This window comes from Salmo salar, chromosome ssa15, assembly GCF_905237065.1.
Source record: "Salmo salar chromosome ssa15, Ssal_v3.1, whole genome shotgun sequence".
Classification (NCBI taxonomy): domain Eukaryota; kingdom Metazoa; phylum Chordata; class Actinopteri; order Salmoniformes; family Salmonidae; genus Salmo; species Salmo salar.
In genome coordinates this window covers 55840161-55860136 of record NC_059456.1, presented here as the reverse complement: position 1 = coordinate 55860136, position 19976 = coordinate 55840161, and the positions used below count along the sequence as shown (strand labels likewise).

At 41.8% G+C, this 19976-nt stretch overlaps 2 protein-coding genes across 5 annotated transcripts; one reads left to right on the top strand and one right to left on the bottom strand.

Moving 5' to 3' along the window:
* Nucleotides 1-2913: 2913 nt before the first annotated feature.
* On the bottom strand, nucleotides 2914-10651 carry LOC100194790 (WT1 associated protein). Of its 4 annotated transcripts, none has more exons than XM_014145169.2 (8): nucleotides 10446-10651; nucleotides 9401-9438; nucleotides 9247-9302; nucleotides 9090-9148; nucleotides 8704-8831; nucleotides 7364-7542; nucleotides 4509-4663; nucleotides 2914-4103 (listed from the first exon to the last, which is right to left on the bottom strand). In XM_014145169.2, exons 2-8 carry the CDS (start codon nucleotides 9428-9430, stop codon nucleotides 3463-3465), a joined length of 1248 nt encoding a protein of 415 aa, XP_014000644.1. In that variant the 5' UTR covers nucleotides 9431-9438; nucleotides 10446-10651; the 3' UTR covers nucleotides 2914-3462. The 4 variants fall into 4 exon arrangements, with proteins under 4 accessions (XP_014000644.1, XP_014000643.1, NP_001133291.1 ...); XM_014145168.2 differs by having other exon boundaries at nucleotides 10220-10639; NM_001139819.1 differs by having other exon boundaries at nucleotides 10304-10598.
* Nucleotides 10652-11283: 632 nt separating this feature from the next.
* Nucleotides 11284-19132, top strand: sod2 (superoxide dismutase 2, mitochondrial). The gene is made up of 5 exons (XM_014145196.2): nucleotides 11284-11380; nucleotides 12207-12409; nucleotides 12600-12716; nucleotides 13425-13604; nucleotides 18047-19132. Exons 1-5 carry the CDS (start codon nucleotides 11346-11348, stop codon nucleotides 18190-18192), a joined length of 681 nt encoding a protein of 226 aa, XP_014000671.1. The 5' UTR covers nucleotides 11284-11345; the 3' UTR covers nucleotides 18193-19132.
* The last annotated feature ends 844 nt before the right edge of the window (nucleotides 19133-19976 follow it).

Sequence of the window (19976 nt, the reverse complement as noted above, 5' to 3'; positions counted from 1 at the left end):
AGCATTTTGTTGCAATGTGTACTCCACACATATAATACATGTTCAGTGTCTTCGGAAAGTAGTCAGACCCCTAACCCAGACCCCTAACCCTAACCCTTTTCCACATTTTGTTTGGATACAGTATTATTCTAAAATGTATTAAATCGTTTTTTTCCCTCATCAATCTACACACAATAGCCTATAACGATAAAGCAAAAACAGGTTTTTAGAAATGTTTGCTAATTTGTAACAAATATCAAACTGAAATATCACAATTACATAAGTATTCAGACCCTTCACTCAGTACTTTGTTGAAGCACCTTTGGCAGCGATTACAGCCTCAAGTCTTCTTGGGTATGACGCTACAAGCTTGACACACCTGTATTTGGGGAGTTTCTCCCATTCTTCTTTGCAGATCCTCTCAAGCTCTGTCAGGTTGGCTGGGGAGCATTGCTGCACAGCTATTTTCAGGTCTCTGCAGAGATGTTCAAGTCCGGACATGCAGAGACTTGTCCCGAAGCCACTCCAGCGTTGTCTTGGCTGTGTGCTTAGGGTCGTTGTCCTGTTGGAAAGTGAACCTTCGTCCCAGTCTGAGGTCCTGCGCACTCTGGAGCAGGTTTTCATCAAGGATCTCTCTCTACTTTGCTCAGTTCATCTTTGCCTCTATCCTGACTAGTCTCCCAGTATTGCAGCTGAAAAACATCCCTACAGCATGATGCTGCCACCACCATGCTTCCCCGGAGGGATGGTGCCAGGTTTCCTCCAGGCGTGACGCTTGGCATTCAGGCCAGAGTTCAATCTTGGTTTCATCAGACCAGAGAATCTTGTTTCTTATGGTCTGACAGCAGTGGCGGTCAGTGCCGTTTAAGATGGCGGTCAGTGCCGTTTCACAACTTAGGTGCACATTAGTAAAATAACGTCATCGTCAGCATAGCTAATAAAACGAATGCTACAATTCTGCAGTAACATTACAGTGTACAGTCAGTAAGCAGTTACACCGGTGGGCCCCGGTGACAATAAATTAGGAAAACCAAAAGTTCCAATGTTGTGTTGGAAAGTCATAGCCAGCTAGCTAACATAACATACCTCTGTTTGAGCAGGGTGTTTCAGTAGGCTAAACTAGCTAGCTGCATTTGCTAGCTAAGTGAAACTGAAAGTGAAAAACAATTACTCTCTCTCTCTCTACTTCTCTCTTGCTTCTCCATTTTAGAAGAAATGAATTTGTTAAACTGTTCAACTACTGTCTTTCTCTCTCTTTGAGTCAACTACTCACCACATGTTATGCATTGCAATGCTAGCTAGCTGTAGCTTATGCTTTCAGTACTAGATACATTATCTGATACTTTGATTGGGTGGACAACATGCCAGTTCATGCTGCAAGAACTCTACTAGGTTGGAGGACGTCCTCCGGAAGATGTCATAATTACTGTGTAAGTCTATGGAAGGGGGTGTGAACAATGAGCCTCCTAGGTTTTGTATTGAAGTCAATGTACCCAGAAGAGGATGGAAGCTAGCTATCCTCCGGCTGCACCATGGTGCTACCCTACAGAGTGCTGTTGAGGCTACTGTAGACCTTTGCAAAATATGTATATTTTTTCTTTGTGATATCCAATTAGAGTCTTTTCCCATCGCTACAACTCCCGTACAGACTCGGGAGAGGTGAAGGTCAAGAGCCTTGCGGCCTCCTAAACACAACCCTGCCAAGCCACACTGCTTCTTGACACACTGCTCGCTTAACTCGGAAGCCAGTCGCACCAATGTGTTGGAGGAAACACCATACAACTGGCGACCGTGTCAGTGCGCATGCGCCCAGCCCTTCACACGAGTCGCTAGCGCGCGATGGGAGTAGGACATCCCGACCGGCCAAACCCTCACAACGCTGGGCCAATTGTGCGCCGCCTCACGGGTCTCCCCGGGTCAAACTCGGGTCTGTAGTGACACCTCAAGCACTGGGATGCAGTGGCTTAGACCGCTGCTCCACTCGGGAGGACCCACAAAATAGTGTTTTAATCAATTGTTTGGTGATCTGATTATATTTAGTATAGTTTTATCTAAAAAGGATCACTTTTTTAATGTTTTACAATTTTTATGAAATTCACTGAGGGATGGTCCTCCCCTTCCACTGTCTGAGAGTCTTTATGTGCCTTTTGGCAAACTCCAAGTGGGCTGCCATGTGCCTTTTACTGAAGTGTGGCTTCCGACTGGCCACTCTACCATAAAGGCCTGATTGATGGAGTGCTGCAGAGATGGTTGTCCTTCTGGAAGGTTCTCCCATCTCCACAGATGAACTCTAGAGCTCTGTCAGAGTGACCATCGGGTTCTTGGTCACCTACCTTGGTGGTCCCAAATTTCTTCCATTTAAGAATGATGGAGGCCACTGTGTTATTGGGGACCTTCAATGCTGCAGAAATACACAATCCTGTCTCGAAGCTCTACGGACAATTCCTTTGACCTCATGGCTTGGTTTTTGCTCTGACATGCACTGTCAACTGTGGGACCTTATATAGACGGTGTGTGCATGTCCAATCAATTGAATTTACCACGGGTGAACTCCAATCAAGTTGAGGAAACATCTCAAGAATGATCAATGGAAACAAGATGCACCTGAGCTCAACTTTGTGTCTCATTGCAAACGGTCTGAATATTTATGTAAATAAGGTACCGGATTTTATTTATACATTTGCAAAAATGTCAACTAACTTGTTTTCGCTTTGTCATTATGGGGTATTGTGTGGATGAAATGTTTTATTTAATCAATTTTAAAATAAGGCTGTAACGTAACAAAATGTGGAAAAAGTTAAGGGGTCGGAATACTGTATTTGACTAATGAACTTGATAACCATCTGCTTCACTAGAATATAGGAAATACATTTTGATTTAATTTGAGAAAGGCTTTACATATGGTCAGAGGGAGAAGAAAAATCCAAATCACTATCATATTAAAAGTCTTTATTGATATTTGGTCAGTACATGAGAAGGATGGAAGTCAGAATAATGAATTCAACAAGGTACATTGCGTAGAAGCTACACACATTGTCAAACAGAAATGTATTTTGCCAAGGATTAAAAAAAATAAAAGTCAACATCTAAAAGATAACATCCTTTAACATTGCAAAGCTACTAAAGTGAACTGTGGTTTGACTTTTATTGAGCATGACTACAACACCAGATGCTTGATCATTTGAGTTTGTCAAGAGTTCAAACAAGAATGTTATCAATCTACATGTTCAAATAACCAAGAGACCAAAGAAAAAAAGATCTAGCTTGAATCATACAAAACTCAAGTCATATGCACATACATTAATTAATTTCACGTAATGTTCCTGTTTAGCAATGCAATTATTTTCTTTAACTTGTGGAAGAGGTATCACGATAGGCAAAGGAGAGGAGAAAAAGTTCTGGACAGCAGTTCTGTGTTACCAACTATGCGTTTGTGTCTCGTATAAAAAGAAAAAGACAAATTACGTGTTATTATAAAGTACATTACAAAACTGTGCCACCGCTCGCGCTCAGGCCGTTCTGAGCCTGCCGCGACCCCGCAGTCCTGTTGCCCTTGACTACCGGGGCAGACTTGTCTTCGTGGGGGTCGGTGTTGGAGTCTGTGTCGTTCGAGTGCTGCGTCAAGGACGTCTCGCTGCCCGTCGGGGAGTCCACGCTCTCATACCCTGTGCTCAGCTGGCTCCCGAACCCCCCTGCTGCTGTACCCCCTGCACCGCCACCAGTCTGGCCCCCCGCTGCCTCCTCTGAGTGGTTGGAGAGTTTCGTCTCGCCCTCACCGGGGCTGGAGACCATGGGGGACGGGGGAAAGTCTTCCTCTGTGCTGCTGACCTCGCGGTACAGGCTGGGGGTGGTCGCCGCACCCCTCTGGGAGGACGAGCTGCCATTGCTTGGTCCGTTGGAGACCCTTCCGCAGTCTTTCCCAGCTTGGGCGGAGGGCTGCTCGGGCTGGCTGGGGGGCTCGGCGGAGGGTGAAGTCCTGCTGGGGCCTGCCCCAGCGGAGGCAGCCTGAGCTGGGTTCTGGGAGAGCTGCTGACGGGTCTCCCTGAGCTGCTGCTGGAGGACCAGGATGGTGCTCTGCATGCCCTCTACTTCCTCATCCAGCTGGATGATGAAATCGTTCAACTCTGGGAGGGATGAAAACGGACAAAGCCACAGGTCAGAATACAGGGAGATCGGACGCAGTCAGGTTCAAGAAAGAAAGACAGCCCCAGGTAAATGAAGGCAAACATTTATTTTTTTTTGCCCGGAGGAAAATACACTGAATATTAGAAACATGTCTAACAAATGCCTTAACAAAAGCTCCTGCATCTGAATGTACAGGTCTGCTGAATACACACAGGGGAGAATATAGCTTCTCCAATGCAGAGGTTACAGACCACACTTTACTGTAGCAGATTAATAACCTGGGGAGCTACAAAGCACACATGGGTGTTCATTGTGCTGAAATGTAACATTTAAAGCTTACATTTTTTATGGATACTATTTGAACCCAGGTCTGAATAGATGGAGGTGGGCTGTTGTGTTCTCACCGTCTTGGCTGCTCTTGAGCTCCTCGCTGTACTTCTTCTGCAGGGCCAGCTCTGCCTCCAACTGGGCGATACGTCCCTGGGACAGTTGCCTCCCCAGCTCCTGGTTCTCCTGGATCAGCATCCGGCACTTGGCCATTAGCTTCTTCCCCGTCTGGCTGCAAGGGAGACAGGCCTCACATCACACAATGAACCAGGGCACAGCCAAATGCCACCCTCAGGCAAGGGCAGCCCAATCAGTCCAGTGACCTAACTAGGTGGTCACTATGGTGGTGTTCCAGGTTATAATTTATGCAGTCAAGCTCTGTAGATGATCAGATCACCTCACATTGCTTGGAGAGGTGTTTAACATTGCAGGTACCACATTGAGATCTTCTGATATGTGCAGAATGACTGCATTTAAAAATAAAATAAAAATAAGACATGGAACACCACCGTCCCCACCCATCCACTAACACTATGAATCTTGCCTATCCATACAGCAAGTTTCCATTTTCCAAAGTAGTACAGTTATAGATAGATACCGGAGACCATTTGGACTTCGCAAAGGATACCAGCAACAACAGCATAGATGCACATTCCGATAAAACACTTATGCAGCAGCAGTACCTTTACCTTTTGAGTACCCCTATGCATATTTTACTACTACAGGTGGGCACCTACACAGTCAGCAGGATGAGAACCAAGTTAAAGTACCCAATTTCAGCAACCGTACATTTGGTTTCTACACACCCAAATTGTACTTTCAACAGCAAATTAGACCCAAAGAAATCCTAGTCTGTCACAACCGACCAGCTTCTACTGGTGTGAGTATTACTCAGTCAGCACCTTGGACAAGGTCACCTGAGGTAATAATGCACTAACCACTGCAAAACATCCTATGCTGACTCTTTTAAACAAGGAAAACACATGCTTAAATTGCATTGACATTTCAGAGGTACCATGGCAGCCAGGGAAATCAACTTCAGAAGTCACCACATCACTTGAAACCTAGGAACACTGCATGTCGCAACAGACTATAGATACTTCCTAAAAACACAGCAGCTTGGACACTGGTTCCAGAAGCATTTGTGAAAATCATACTACTGAAAATGAACTGTGAGAGGCAACTGATGAGATTTGAGATTACATTTCGTAATACTTGACAACAATGCATTGTCTGACAAGGATGTTGCATTCAGCTTTACCACATCGAAACAAGTATTTTTGACCATCAATAGAATGACGTTAGCCAGGTATTGGAAAAATAAAAACCAGACATTCTTAGGAGAAACTGAATGAGCAGCTGATAGTGGATTTGAAGTCTAAAAGATTACAAAACACACAATTGTGTTACTCTGGTTGCTACCTGAAAAGGTCAAGGGCTATCAACTCTTCTTGCTTGCCATCAACAACGTAAAATGTTGCTTCTTTTAAGAAAACTACTTCCAATGGATCATACCCATCATTGCTGGAGTCTTGTGGTGAGTACAGCATAATAGTAATTTTAGGGGTTGTTCCCACCACGAGTGTTGTAACTATATTGATGGCCAGATATCCAAGGCGGGATATAGGCTGTTTATTGCTCTGTTTAAAATTGAAAAACCAAATCAATGAATTGCATATTGCCGATAAATTACAATTTCCCCAATTAATTACATCCGTAAAATGTCAACTGGAATTGACCCCCCCACCCCCCAACCAAAAAAAGGTTTACGGTTGCTAGGGGGGAGGGAGTGTGAGGTCAACAACATAAATACACAAAGAACAATATCATATTGGACTGAATAAATACATTCTCATGAAGTGGTAACATTACTTGTTTCACACATTTGTAATCATTATGAGAAAATATCACTCAAGCACCAACTGCAGTGTGTACGTTTTACAATGAACAATTTGGAAACATCGAGCGTCAAAATAATGTAGCCTACGGGATGTTCTTTTTTCCAAGGTCACCAAATCGAACAGAGCAAATGTCTGACACACTGCAGTGCAAGAGTATTTAAGAGAACCAAAAAGAGGAAAGTAAATGAAACAGAAACATAAGAGGCAACTCAAAAATAAAACATGTAAATACACTCTACCCGTATGTGGGCCCATGCTCAAAGACACAGGCAATCAGACCCCCGCTCACGCACGCCTTAACCATAGTCAATTCTGGACTGAGGGTCTGGCTCCTCCCCCAGAGTCTTAAACATTCTACTGGCTCCTCCCTACAAAGTCTTACAGTTTATCCTAGAACCTTTCCCACAGTATTTTCATTGTATTCTACAATTTGTCCAAGAGTCTTAGAGTCTCAGGAGCACTAGTGGGTATGGGTGTGGCGTTTTCCACTTAAATGTCTTTAGCTAGCGGGGCATTGTCTTTAAATGTTCAATTGGTTATTTAGGCTAAGGGTGCTCTCCCTGCTCCGGCAGTTTGCCCAAGACTGCCTCAATCGCCACCATAACAACCCCCCCCCATTTAATAAGGCAACTGTCTGGCTTGGGCTGAGAGAGGGAGGGTGGGGGGCATATCCGTGTCGGACGTGACCACCTCTTCAGGAACAGTCCCGACTCCTTCAGGGCCCCTGGACGGTGAGGGGGGGGATGAGAGAGCTGAAACACAAGTGTCACCTGACCATACTGTTTTTTTTTCATTCAGTTTAGATTATGTGATATGTAGCTGGGGGACAGTAAAAGAGTACACAAAACATGGATGGCAGTTTGTTTTTTGTGTTTTTGGTAAAGTCTGAGTCTTGTGGTGAGTACAGCATTTCTCAGCCATCCCCCCCACCATGATTCCTGCATGCCTGCAGTGGGGGTGGGGGGGTGTGAGGAGGTCTTGACTTTTTTTGTGGGGGTGGGAGGAGGGGGGGTTATTTTGATTGTCTTTACCTATCTGGTGTAAATTTCCAGGCACTCAGTTCATTTTGGGCCTGCTCCAGTTTGTCTTTAGTCTGTTCCAGTTCACCCTTCATTTTGAGGAAAAATAAGTTGATGGCCGGGTCTACCATGGATGACCGCAGTTGGGCGGCACTGGGTTGCTGTACTTGCTTGAGGTACTGGATCTGGGTCTGCAGGTTGAAAGAGATAAGTGTCAATAAAGGCACAAGCACATAAACTCAACTTAGAAAATCCCTCCTTAAGCTTCTGAAAGTTAACAAAAACACATTGACTGAGCTATAAAAGCAGTCCCCATTACTGTAGCTGAACAAAGTCTTGCTTACACGTTATTTACCGAACTTTGTAAATCATTATTGAAAGTAAGTTATTGCCTTCAAAAGACACCTTCCTGTTAAACTACAGCGTAAAAGACAGCTTTGGGATGATTAGCCTAAGTGTGGGACTGGACTCATCTTGTACACTATAACTCTGCGTAACATTTTATGCACCCAACTAGCCGAGTCAGTTTGATTGAACTCAGTTGCCTGACAGAAGGAATGGCATTTGCTGTTGGGTGAGCTGCTATGCAGTCATTCAGAGAGTGAGAGGTCTGACAAGTAAGGCTTCACATTGTCACCAGTAGTGATATGGGGGGGGGGAAATTCGATACAGTTACATATTAGGGATATCATTTTTTAAACATTCTTTTACGATATATTGTATCATTTTGACAATATCGTAATATTATTTTGCGCTACTTGGCTGTACCAGCACTAAAACTAGTTACTTCATAGCTTGTTCTCCGTCATCTTTTTAAATAGGGAGTCAATATGTTTTCAGCACTTATTTCCATGACTGATCAAAACTAGTTTTCAAGACTCTTGTCCCTCTGCAGCAGACATATGGTAAGCAATATGTTTTGAACATCGAATCGCAATAAAAATAATAGAATCGTGAGAATCGCAATACAAATTGTATCCGCACCTAAGTATCGCAATAATATTGTATCGTGAAGTCCCTGGCAATTCCCAGCCCTAGTGGCCAGTGTTTATGTTAATGTTGGTTCTAGTGTTATTTTGTTTCCATCAGGAGTATGACACTAAAGACTTGGGGCGAGCAGGGAGGAGTAAACTATTGACAAACCATTGATAAGGTGGAAACTCTGCTATACTGTACCCCCCTTTCCCAGCGCAGCTTGGGAATAGGACTTAGACTAAGGTCAATACCTACGCTTGTATCCAAAAGGTTGAGGTCTACTGCGTGACAAACAGTTTGTTACTAAAATAGGCCTACATATCCCCCAGTCCCCTCACTTAGAAAAACAGCAGGAAGTATTGCAGTGGGATACTTACTGTACACTCTTGCATTTCCTGCTCCTTGGTAGCGAGCCGCATGACCAGGATGTTCTCCCTGCGTGACGCCTCCTGCTGCTGCTGCTTCAGCTTCTCCTCAGACTCCTTCAGCCCAGTCACATCATTCGCTGAGACGGTGAGTGGAGAGAAACAAGGCACAGTTAACCTGTGTCAACTGAAAAGGAGCCATCAACACCTAAACAAAAACAAACTTAAAAAAGGTGTTACATGTGGGTATTTGTTCTTCTAAAATGCAAAACTGATAACCAAAGCCTACCACTAAAAACATAGGATAATCCTTTCCTATCAACAGCTGACACTTTTATTCTATTGAATGATGACTTGGTAAAATGTTGGAGAAGGCCTACATTGTTTGGAGCACTTACAATTCAGATCAGCATATTTTGCCTCCAGGATCTGGACGTAGGCTTCATGTTGGTTCCACCTAAAGAACCAATAATAAACATGAACACACTTGTTATCACATCCAAACAGAAACAATCATCCCACCCTCCTCCATCTACAGTAGTGTTATCTATTTACCTCACACACAGTTCCTCTCTGGTCAGGGTCTTCATGTCAGATTCACTGAGGCGAACCTGAATGAAGATGGGAAAGAGTCAGCAAGTAAAAGGCTTTAGCTGCATATAACTGTCAATACTGGAATCTTGGTTAACAAATAGAGGCGCCCTCTCACCTTCTTTGGAAGAGGTTCCTCATTTGTCATTCTGAGCTCTGAAAGGGAAGTAAAAGTACCAATTAATTGAGTGGAAGTTTCAAGAGCAAGCCATTCATGATACATGAGTTGCTACAACAGATCAAGCAAATATTCTGGAAGTTACTTTTCGTAACTGGCTAGGAGCATTGAGGTATAAAATAATGGTTTAGAGAACATTTTCGCTAACCATAACATTTAGCTAGTTCTTCTGACCTACTGCGAAAAAGTCACGTCCGGTCGGGGCTGCATAAAAAGTGGCATGTTTTTAGGTTCTCTCTAAAATGATTACGTTAACTAGCTAGCGAAATTGCTATTGTTACCATAATAAACCAACTAGCTGCAGTTGCTAGTAAACTTGAAGTATTCAAATATTTGAATGTGCATGTGTCAGTCTCATCCATTCTCTTTGTTTGCTTTAGTTCTAACGTTAGCTAGCTAGTCCACATGCATCTCCCATGTTAACAGAGTGCAAATCCACAACACGAAATATTAGCTAGTTTGCTACTATACTAGCTTAACTGGCTAACGTTACGTTTAGCCACCTAACGCTACCTAGTTAAAAACGGACTTCTATTACAACTCCGATTCTTTATGTTATAATCGATAAACGTGATAGCAATAACATTCATTTGTGTTTGTTAAATTTTAAAGCATTTATTGGCAGGATAATACGCAATGGCCAGCCAACTGTTACATTAGCATGTCTCGACAAGAAAACAAAATAACTAACACCTCACATTTGGCCCACGTCAGACTTACGAGCTACCTTGGAATTCAGTCTAACGATGTGGTACCTACTTTTAAGGATGATCTCAAATAAATGTATAAAATGTGCATCGCCTTAAACTGTTTTACCAAATATGTTCAGCTAACGTTAGCTACCTGTCGATTATCGTGTTCTGCTTCTTGTTGTCACAAAATGGCGGAGAAAGAAGAGACTCCAGACTCTCCCCCTGCAAAATTAGCGTTCCTCTTCCTTTCGCGGAGTCGTATTCGCAAAACCCTGCCGCAAATGAACACTTACCGGACCCGTTTCCTTCAATATTCGAAACCAGTATGTGTTTAACGCCTTAGTACTAATATGCAACGTTACAATCTGATTTTAATAGGTTTCTAACTTAATCATTGTTATTCGAATTCGCCACGGTAGGGATTCGGTGTCGCCGCCATCATCCGAGAGACGATGGCAACCACAGCAGCGCATCATAGCTCTCTACTTGCTACAGTGCTGAAGGGGCGGGCTGAGTTCACATGATGCTTATCAGATATGTTAGGCTAGCTAACTTTGTCACTACAGAATAACATACATTTCAATTACTATCCATCCAAACCATTTAGATTAAACATGTTTTGAACTAGTCAGATAAATAGTTTTTCAACATCTTCGGAAAATGCTAAAAAACGGGATCCACAACATGCATTACTCTACGTTTTGCTATAGGTTCCTGTCATTAGTTGGCTAGCTGGAAAGTTAGATGTGTTGAAGTGTAATCAGTTGAATTCTGCTTTAAAGTAACATTAAACAATATTGTTTTAAAATGTCAACCAGGCATTAATACAAGAGTTCACCTGTCAAGTTTGCTAAACGTGAGAAATGCAGCTTGGGTAAAAAAAAAAGTCAAGGCCATCCGGAAGCAAATGGGATGGGTGGAACTATGATATAGAATGGGGGGGGAATGTGTTCTAACGCTCGAAATGTTTTTATTTTGCACAACGTAGCTAATCCCTTTTGCACTAAACGTTATCGTAAGTATACAGTACAAATAATGTTTGCCTTGTATACGGTTTGTAGTAAAATGTGTTTGTATAAATAAATACGTTTCCGATGCCACCCCCACGTATTGATGTGGTATCTTCTAACAGTGATGTTGAATTTCAAGGGCAGTTCTACTTCTATTCTGAACGGTGAACGGTGTGAAGAAACATGAGCATGCTAAGCAGAGTGGGTCAAGTGCGCAGGTAAAACTACAAAATGCAATGAAGTTATCCATTCGGTAACAAGCCATGATGTATACACGATGAAGGGCAATAACAGACGAATGTTGCTATTGTTACGTTGTTAGTTTTACATGAGGATTGTTAGTTATAGTTGTTTAGTTAGCTTGTGTTAGTAGTTACCTTTTAATAGTTACTAGTAAGTAGCTAGCTACTCCCATATAACGATCAGCATTACCCAGCGTGTTACTGGCAATTCAGAAATTACTGACAGTAATCTCTTCGTTTAACAAACTGTTTCAACAAGTTGGTAAGCAGAAATGGTCTTACTTGTGCATGTGGTCGGCGAACAAGTATGCGTAAAAGTTGTCAATATTAGCTATATACCCTGCCATTATTTTGACACTTGTGTTTATTGCCTTGTTTGTAATAGACAGCATCATGAGTCAGGCCTTGACTTGACAACTCAACACCTTCCCCAGGCCGCAACAGGCAACTTCATATTTATCTCATCTGCCAGGACTAGAGCAAGTTGCTATCTATTCTCAACTCAAGTAGCTTGTTAATCTTAGACAAATGTTGTGAATGATACGGTAGACCCCCCCCCCCAGAAATTCCGGTCAATTGTGCAAGACTCTAAAATCAGAGAGAATTTGACCCTGTGAACTCTCCCTAACTAATCCAACCTCTTCCCAGACTGTCAGCTGGGGCCATGAGCTGCTTCTAAATGGAAGCTGGCTTGCAGCAACCATTACTGGTTGAGCTGAAAACAGTTTTACTGCTTATGCTTGATAACATTTCCCACGGACTTGAATGACATTGACATAACTCTATTTCCTGGCGGCTTTAGGTGTGCTGCCACCGTGAGCCCAGTCCTGGGCACGGTGGCAGCCAGATGGAAGCACTCGCTCCCTGACCTGACCTATGACTATGGAGCCCTGGAGCCCCACATCAACGCAGAGATCATGCAGCTCCACCACAGCAAGCACCACGCCACCTACGTTAACAACCTCAACGTCACAGAGGAGAAGTACCAGGAGGCACTGGCCAAAGGTGAGAGGAAAGCCTGCTGCTTAAGACCTTAGTGATTTACAAAAAGTGGTGATATTAGGGATTGTGTAGTTCATGGATGAGGTTCCTTTTTGAACATTTAATTGAGCCATAAATGCATACCTGTCCTGTATTTACACTTGTAGTGTGTAGCCAATCCTTTACCTGCATGTGTACATGTGGTGTATTTCAGGTGATGTGACAGCACAGGTTTCTCTCCAGCCTGCTCTAAGGTTTAATGGAGGAGGCCACATCAACCACACCATCTTCTGGACAAACCTCTCCCCAAATGGCGGTGGAGAACCACAGGGTGAGTAGCCTCGGACACCAGGCTTCTCTCTCGTTGTTCAAAAGCCTGGGGTAGTTTTTGGTAGGAAGAAGCTAAGTAGGGGTGGAGTCTAGATGGAAACTAGTGACTTGTTGCCACAAACCAATCCACTATTTTGCGTGGGTGGAGCTCCGAACAGAGGTGGTATAAGATTTTTTTCTGACTTGCATCAAGCTAGCTAGCATAAGATCCCAAAAATAATGCAGCATAGGCTACAAAATTGTTTCCGACCCGGTAACAAAAGAGACGTGGACAAAACAAATAGGACATGCCTCTCCTGAGGGGAAATGTCATATGTATGCAGAGCCAATCAAATCCAAGTGTTAACAGCCACTGTGCCCATTGAAACGTAAAATCCAATACTGAAGTTCTCCAGACTTCCAGATTTAGAAGGCCTCTCAAGACTACATGGTGAGCAGCACAATTGGGAGTTTGAAGCAGCAGTTTGAGAAACTTCTTTCCCCTAATTTTTCACTTGAACTATTCTTCACACGTTGTATATTATAATTTGTAACTATCACGGGTTTATACAATTTGTGGGAAAGTAGCAACTAGGGCCTATATGTTCCACTTGCATTTTCAATTCAGACTCTTTCCTGAATTTGCTAAATTGTTCTTATGGGCAACCCATTGGAAACTTGTATGTAATTCATCAGTCTGATCATTCTTTGTTTGTCCATCCTGTCACAGGTGAGCTGGCAGCGGCCATCAACCGTGACTTTGGCTCCTTCCAGGCACTGAAGGACAAGATGTCTGCCGCCACTGTGGCGGTCCAGGGCTCAGGCTGGGGTTGGCTGGGCTTCGACAAGGAGAGCGGGAAGCTCCGTATCACAGCCTGCCCTAATCAAGACCCACTGCAGGGAACCACAGGTCAGTGGCTACTGGCTAGGTCCCAGTACTGTTATGTTATCTTGTTCATGTCTGTCTGGGGCTCAAACAAGGGTACAGTGCCTGTGAATGACATACAGTAGTGATGCACCTATTACATTTTTGTCCGTTTCCGATATTTTCCTTGCCAAAAAATCCCATACCAATATTTAAAATATTTGCGGCCTTTTTAAGCATTCTAGTACAGTTAAATAGTTAACACACACATGGACGCAGCGGTCTAAAGCACTGCATCTCAGTGTAAGAGGTGTCACTACAGTCCCTGGTTCGAATCCAGGCTGTATCACATCTGGCCGTGATTGGGAGTCCCAATTGGCCCAGCGTCGTCTGGGCCGACATTGTAAGTAAGAATTTGTTCTTAACTGACTTGGCTAGTTAAATAAAGGTCACACACACCACACTGACCAAAAAGTTATTTTGTTGGCATTTACCTATGTTCCCATTACCAGTGAAACATAATCAAAACCTATTTCTTTCACTTACTTGCTGTGCTGTTTCGTTGTTCAGTTTCATTCTCAACCAGGATTTCTATGGAACGCCGTTTGGGTCTTTGCGTGTCAAAAAAAGATGCATGTAAAATAACACTGTCGTGTCAAATAACACTTTGACCAATCAAGACCTGAATATGACTGCACGTCACAATTGAATGTGTTCATACATTTGTTACATAGTTATTACGAGTGATAGTGTAATCAATGTGTATTTCATATGTCACAACTATTCATCGATATGTGTGCTATGATGCTGGTAAAGTTGTCTCGCGCATTCAAAACACATTTTTGAATGCCATAACTAAAAATGTGGTAAGCATATGCGTTCATTTGTTAGATTGCAATTCATTTCCTAACTAGACTGATGTTACTGTGAAACAGATGGTCATAAAGATAGCTAGCTCATGGATGCAAACAATGTTCTTCCCCAAAAACATAGAAAAACAACAATCTAGGTGTCATCTAAAATAACCCTTATTTAAAAAAGTTGTTATTTGATTAATGGTGGTTGGACCATCTGTGAAGCTAGCCACAATAAGAATTAGCCACAATAGTGGACTTTGTGGTTAGCCTTCAAAATAAAAGTATGGTATAATTCTACTATTCGTATACATTTGCATCACTGTCAATGACATAGTGCCTTCAGAAAGTATTCACACCCCTTGACTTTTTCTACATTTTGTTGTGTTAATCCACTTTAAATTCAGACCTTAAATTGAGATGTTTTTGTCACTGGTCTACACACAATGCTCCATAATGTCAGTGGCATTATGTTTTGAGAAATGTTTACAAATTAACTAAAAATTAAAAGCTGAAATTTTTCCAAGCTGTTTAAAGGCACAGTCAACTTAGTGTATGTAAACTTCTGACCCAATGGAATTGTGATAGTGGTGTGTGTGTGTGTGTGAAATAATCTGTCTGTAAACAATTGTTGGAACATTACTTGTGTCATGCACAAAGTAGATGTCCTAACCGACTTGCCAAGACTATAGTTTGTTAACAAGAAATTTGTGGAGTGGTTGAAAAACAAGTTTTAATAACTCCAACCCAAGTGAATGTAAACTTCCGACTTCAACTGTGTGCATGTCTCTCTCTCTTATGTGTGGGTGTATGTATGTCTTTGTCTGACTGTAAGGTCCCTCAGTTGAGCAGTCAATTTTAAACAGATTCAACCACAAAGACTAGGAAGGTTTTCCAATGCCTGGCAAAGAAGGGTACCTATTGGTAGATGGGTTTAAAAAATAAATAAATTAAAAAGCAGACGTTTAATATCCCTTTGAGCATATTAATTATACTTTGGATGGTGTATCAATACACCCAGTCACGACAAAGATACAGGCATCCTTCCTAACTCAGAAGCCGGAGAGGAAGGAAACCGCTCAGGGATTTCACCATGAGGCCAATAGTGACTTTAAAACAGTTTTAGGGTTTAATGGCTGTGATTGGAGAACTGAAGATGGATCAACAACATTCTAGTTACTTCACAATACTAACCTAATTGACAGTGAAAAGAAAGCCTCCACAGAATAAAAATATTCCAAAACATGCATCCTGTTTGCAACAATGCACTAAAGTTTTTTGTTGTTGTCCTAAATACAAAGTGTTATGTTTTGGGCAAATCCAATGCATTACTGAGTACCACTCTCCATATTTTCAAGCATAGTGGCGGCTGCATAATGTTATGGGTATGCTTGTAACTGTTAAGGACTGGGGACTTCTTCAGGATAAAAAAAAATAATGGAATATAGATATAAACACAGTACAAATTCTGGAGGAAAACCTGGTTGTCTGCTTCCCACCAGACACTGGGAAATTAATTCACCTTTCAGCCGGAATATAACCTAAAACACAGGGCCAAATCTACACTGGAGTTGCTTACCAAAAATACATTGAATGTTCCTGAGTGGCTGAGTTAGTTTTTACTCATATCTACTTAAATCTATGGCTAGACCTGAAAATGGTTGTCTAGCAATGATCAACAACCAATTTTACAGAGCTTGAAGAAATTTGAAAAGAATAATGCGCAAATGTTGCACAATCCAGGTGTGGAAAGCTCTTAGACTTACCCAGAAAGACTCACAGCTGTAATCACTTCTACAAAGTATTGACTCGGGAGTGTGAATACTTAAAATACGAGTCAAAAGTTTTGACTCACCTACTCATTCAAGAGTTTTTCTGTATTTTTACTATTTCTACAATGTAGAAAAATAGTGAAGACATCAAACTATGAAATACTACATGATTCCATGTGTGTTAACTAAAAAAAGTGTGAAACAAATCTAAATATATTTGAGATTCTTCAAAGTAGCCACCCTTTGCATTGACAGCTTTGCACACTCTTGGCATTCTCTCAACGAACTTCACGAGGTAGCCACATGGAATGCATTTCCATTAACAGGTGTGCCTTGTTAAGTTGTGGAATTTCTTTCCTTAATGCGTTTGAGCCAACCAGTTGTTGTGACAAGGTAGGGGTGGTGTTCAGAAGATTTGTTAAAATACTAAGTCCATGTTATGGCAAGAACAGCTCAAATAAGCAAAGAGAAACGACAGTCCATCATTACTTTAAGACATGGATGTCAGTCAATCCGGAATATTTTAAGAACTGAACGTTTCATGAAGTGCAGTCGCAAAAACCATCAAGTCCTATAATACTGGCACTCATGAAGACCGTCCCAGGCAAGGAAGACGCAGTTACCTCTGCTGCAGAGGATATGTTCATTAGAGTTATCAGCCTCAAATTGCAGTCCAAATAAATGCTTCAGAGTTCAAGTAACAGCCACAACCCAACATCAACTGTTCAGAGACTGCGTGAATCAGGCCTTCATGGTCGAATTGCTGCAAAGAAACCACTACTTAAGGACACCAATAAGAAGAGACTTGCTTGGGCCAAGAAACACAAGCAATGGACATTAGACCGGTAGAAATCTGTCCTTTGGTCTCTCCAAATTTCAGATTTTTGGTTCCAACTGTTAAGTTCATGTTTTAAGTATCCCTATATTTCTGTTATTACGGGGCTATCACTCAGTCAAGAGTGCGCCTGCGCAGGAAGTCAGTTCGTTGATGGACCTAGCCTAGAGTGCAATGGCTACCTTGTAGTGTGTTCATACGGTATAGGAAACTTTGTTAAACTGGAACCTTGTCGTTGTCATTTCGAGTTACCACCATGTCTTTGTGACGCCGAGTTGGTGAATGGATGATCTCCGCATGTGCGGTTCCCACCGTGAAGCACAGAGGTTTGATGGTTTTCACTATCATTTGTTTTTCAACTGGACAATGACCCAACACACCTCCAAGCTGTGTAAGGGCTATTTGACCAAGGAGAGTGATGGAGTGCTACATCAGATGACCTGGCCTCCACAATCACCCGATCTCAACCCAATTGAGATGGTTTGGGATGAGTTGGACTGCAGAGCGAAGAAAAAGCAGCCAACAAGTGCTCAGCATATGTGGGAACTCCTTTATGACTGTTGGAAAAACATTCCCGGTGAAGCTGGTTGAGAGAATGCCAAGAGTGTGCAAAGCTGTCAAGGCAAGGGTGGCTACTTTGAAGAATCTGAAATATAAAATGTATTTTGATTTAACACTTTTTGGGGTTACTACATGATTCCATATGTGTTATTTCATAATGTTGATGTCTTCACTATTCTACAGTGTAGAGAAAAGTAAAAATAATTAACCCTTGAATGAGTAGGTGTGTCAACTTTTGACTGGTACTCTATGTAAATTATTTTGCTTTTCATTTAATACATTTGCATGATTTCACTGTTGTGTGTAGATGGGTGATAATACAAATCAGTTTAACCCATTTTGAATTCAGTCTAACACTACAAAATGTGTAAGTCAAAGGGTATGAACACTTTCTGAAGGCACTGTATGCCTAGTTAAGTTACTGTTGAATGATTTTACTTAATTATTATTTTTTTTTCTCCCCAGGTCTGGTCCCCCTGCTGGGTATTGATGTGTGGGAGCACGCCTACTATCTACAGTACAAGAATGTCCGACCCGACTACGTCAAAGCCATCTGGAATGTCATCAACTGGGAGAACGTGAGCGAGCGCCTCCAGGCCGCCAAAAAGTAGACCATTTCCCCCTCAGAACACACACACACTGGCTCTTCCTTCCTGCCCCAAACCTTACCCCCGCAGACCTTACTACCTTAAGAGCGCACAAAATACCCTCTTAACCCAAATGAAGATGGCTGCTGTATACCGTACCAGAGAGCATATTCAGTCTGTAAAGCTGTTTGTTTGTCCGACTATAGCTAGGTTTCCATCCAATTGGCGACAGATTTTCATGCGAGTATTCTAAAATCGGCATTAGAACAATGTGCATTTTCCCACGAGATGTTTCCATCAAATTGACTTGTTGCTGTGCGTGATGACAGTGCACATAAAAATACCTTATGCGGTTAGATTCCCAAGTACCAAATAAAAAAGCAAGTTAAATGTGTTTATCGCATTTAACTGTAATGATGGTTCTCACAAATGTTGAGTTGTATTCCGAGTGTGCCCAGTCTTGTATTGTCACGTGTCCTCTAGTGCACGTATAGCTTACATGATGAGATTATTATAATCAAAAGAGGGAGAATTTTTATTTGTCAAACAGCAGACAAGCATCAAGCTCATCACCATGCACTTTCACCTCCCTGTGAAGTCATAATTTACTTAATCTGTAGACTAATAAACTGCATGCTTTCCCGACGAGTTGTAGTGGGATAACCTCACATATCATTGTGTGACTCAAGTTTACTTCGATATGATTGTTATTTTATCAGTATTTGCTCAAATGCATTTCCACTGATATTTCTCGCTTAAGTAAAAAAAAAAATTACAATTTTCTGTTTCCATCAGGCCTGTCATGACTTTTTTTATTTTTTAATACATTTTTATTTTTTTTCAGACCTGTACTTTACTCACAAGGTTGGATGGAAACCTGATTAGTGTTGCACAAATATTAGGTAAATGTGATTGAGGCAAATGTTTTTGATGTGATATAATAAAATATTTAGTTTGAATTGTATCTGCTTTGTTTTAATTAGCATAATACAAAAATCTCCATTTAAAAAAATCCGCTGCATCTGTGGTGACAGAGCTAGAGCGGTGTTTGTCAGATCATGAGACATCCCGAAAATCGGTCTTCTCACAAAATCGTCTGTAGCGTCAGAACGGTTTGCCCTACAAACTATGACACCTCTGGAAAGATGACTCTCACGAACATGTACTCGTCTGAAGGTCCCTCGGTACCAGTTGAGAAAAATTAATGGAAGTTTATAATGAGAATGTTTTAATGCCAAAAATATGGTGTTAAAAAAAGTTTCCTGATCTTTCTTGCATCTCTCAGATATAGTACAACCACTTCAAAACAAACTTCCTATTTTAGGGGGAATCTGTTCCATGTAGTGAATCTGTTATTCAATGCATTTGTATGGGCTAATAGCAGTAAGGCACCCAAAAATTTTCTGCAACTTACATTTTTTTTTTTTTTATCTTATACTTCAAAGGGTCTTAGAATATCAAATGGCTAACTGACCTTCTTAAAACAATTCCATAACTTAGTAGCCCCCCCAACCATCTTAGACTCTCTGATGGTTAAAGGTCAGTGTCACTCATGTAAAGTGGAGTGTAATAGCAATGTAATTAATCAGCATGCACAATGTCACACTACCAAGCTGTTTGTATGTCTGTATACACATATTTCACAAGATGGATACGCTGTCCTGAGGTTCAAAGGCGTGAGAGAAGTTTAAAAAGAGCTGCAAATGAATACAATTTATAAAAGAATACGGAGCGCTGTTGGAGTATAACTAATCGTCAGTATAGTGGAGATGCTTATTGTTTTAATTTAAACTCTGACATCCACACAC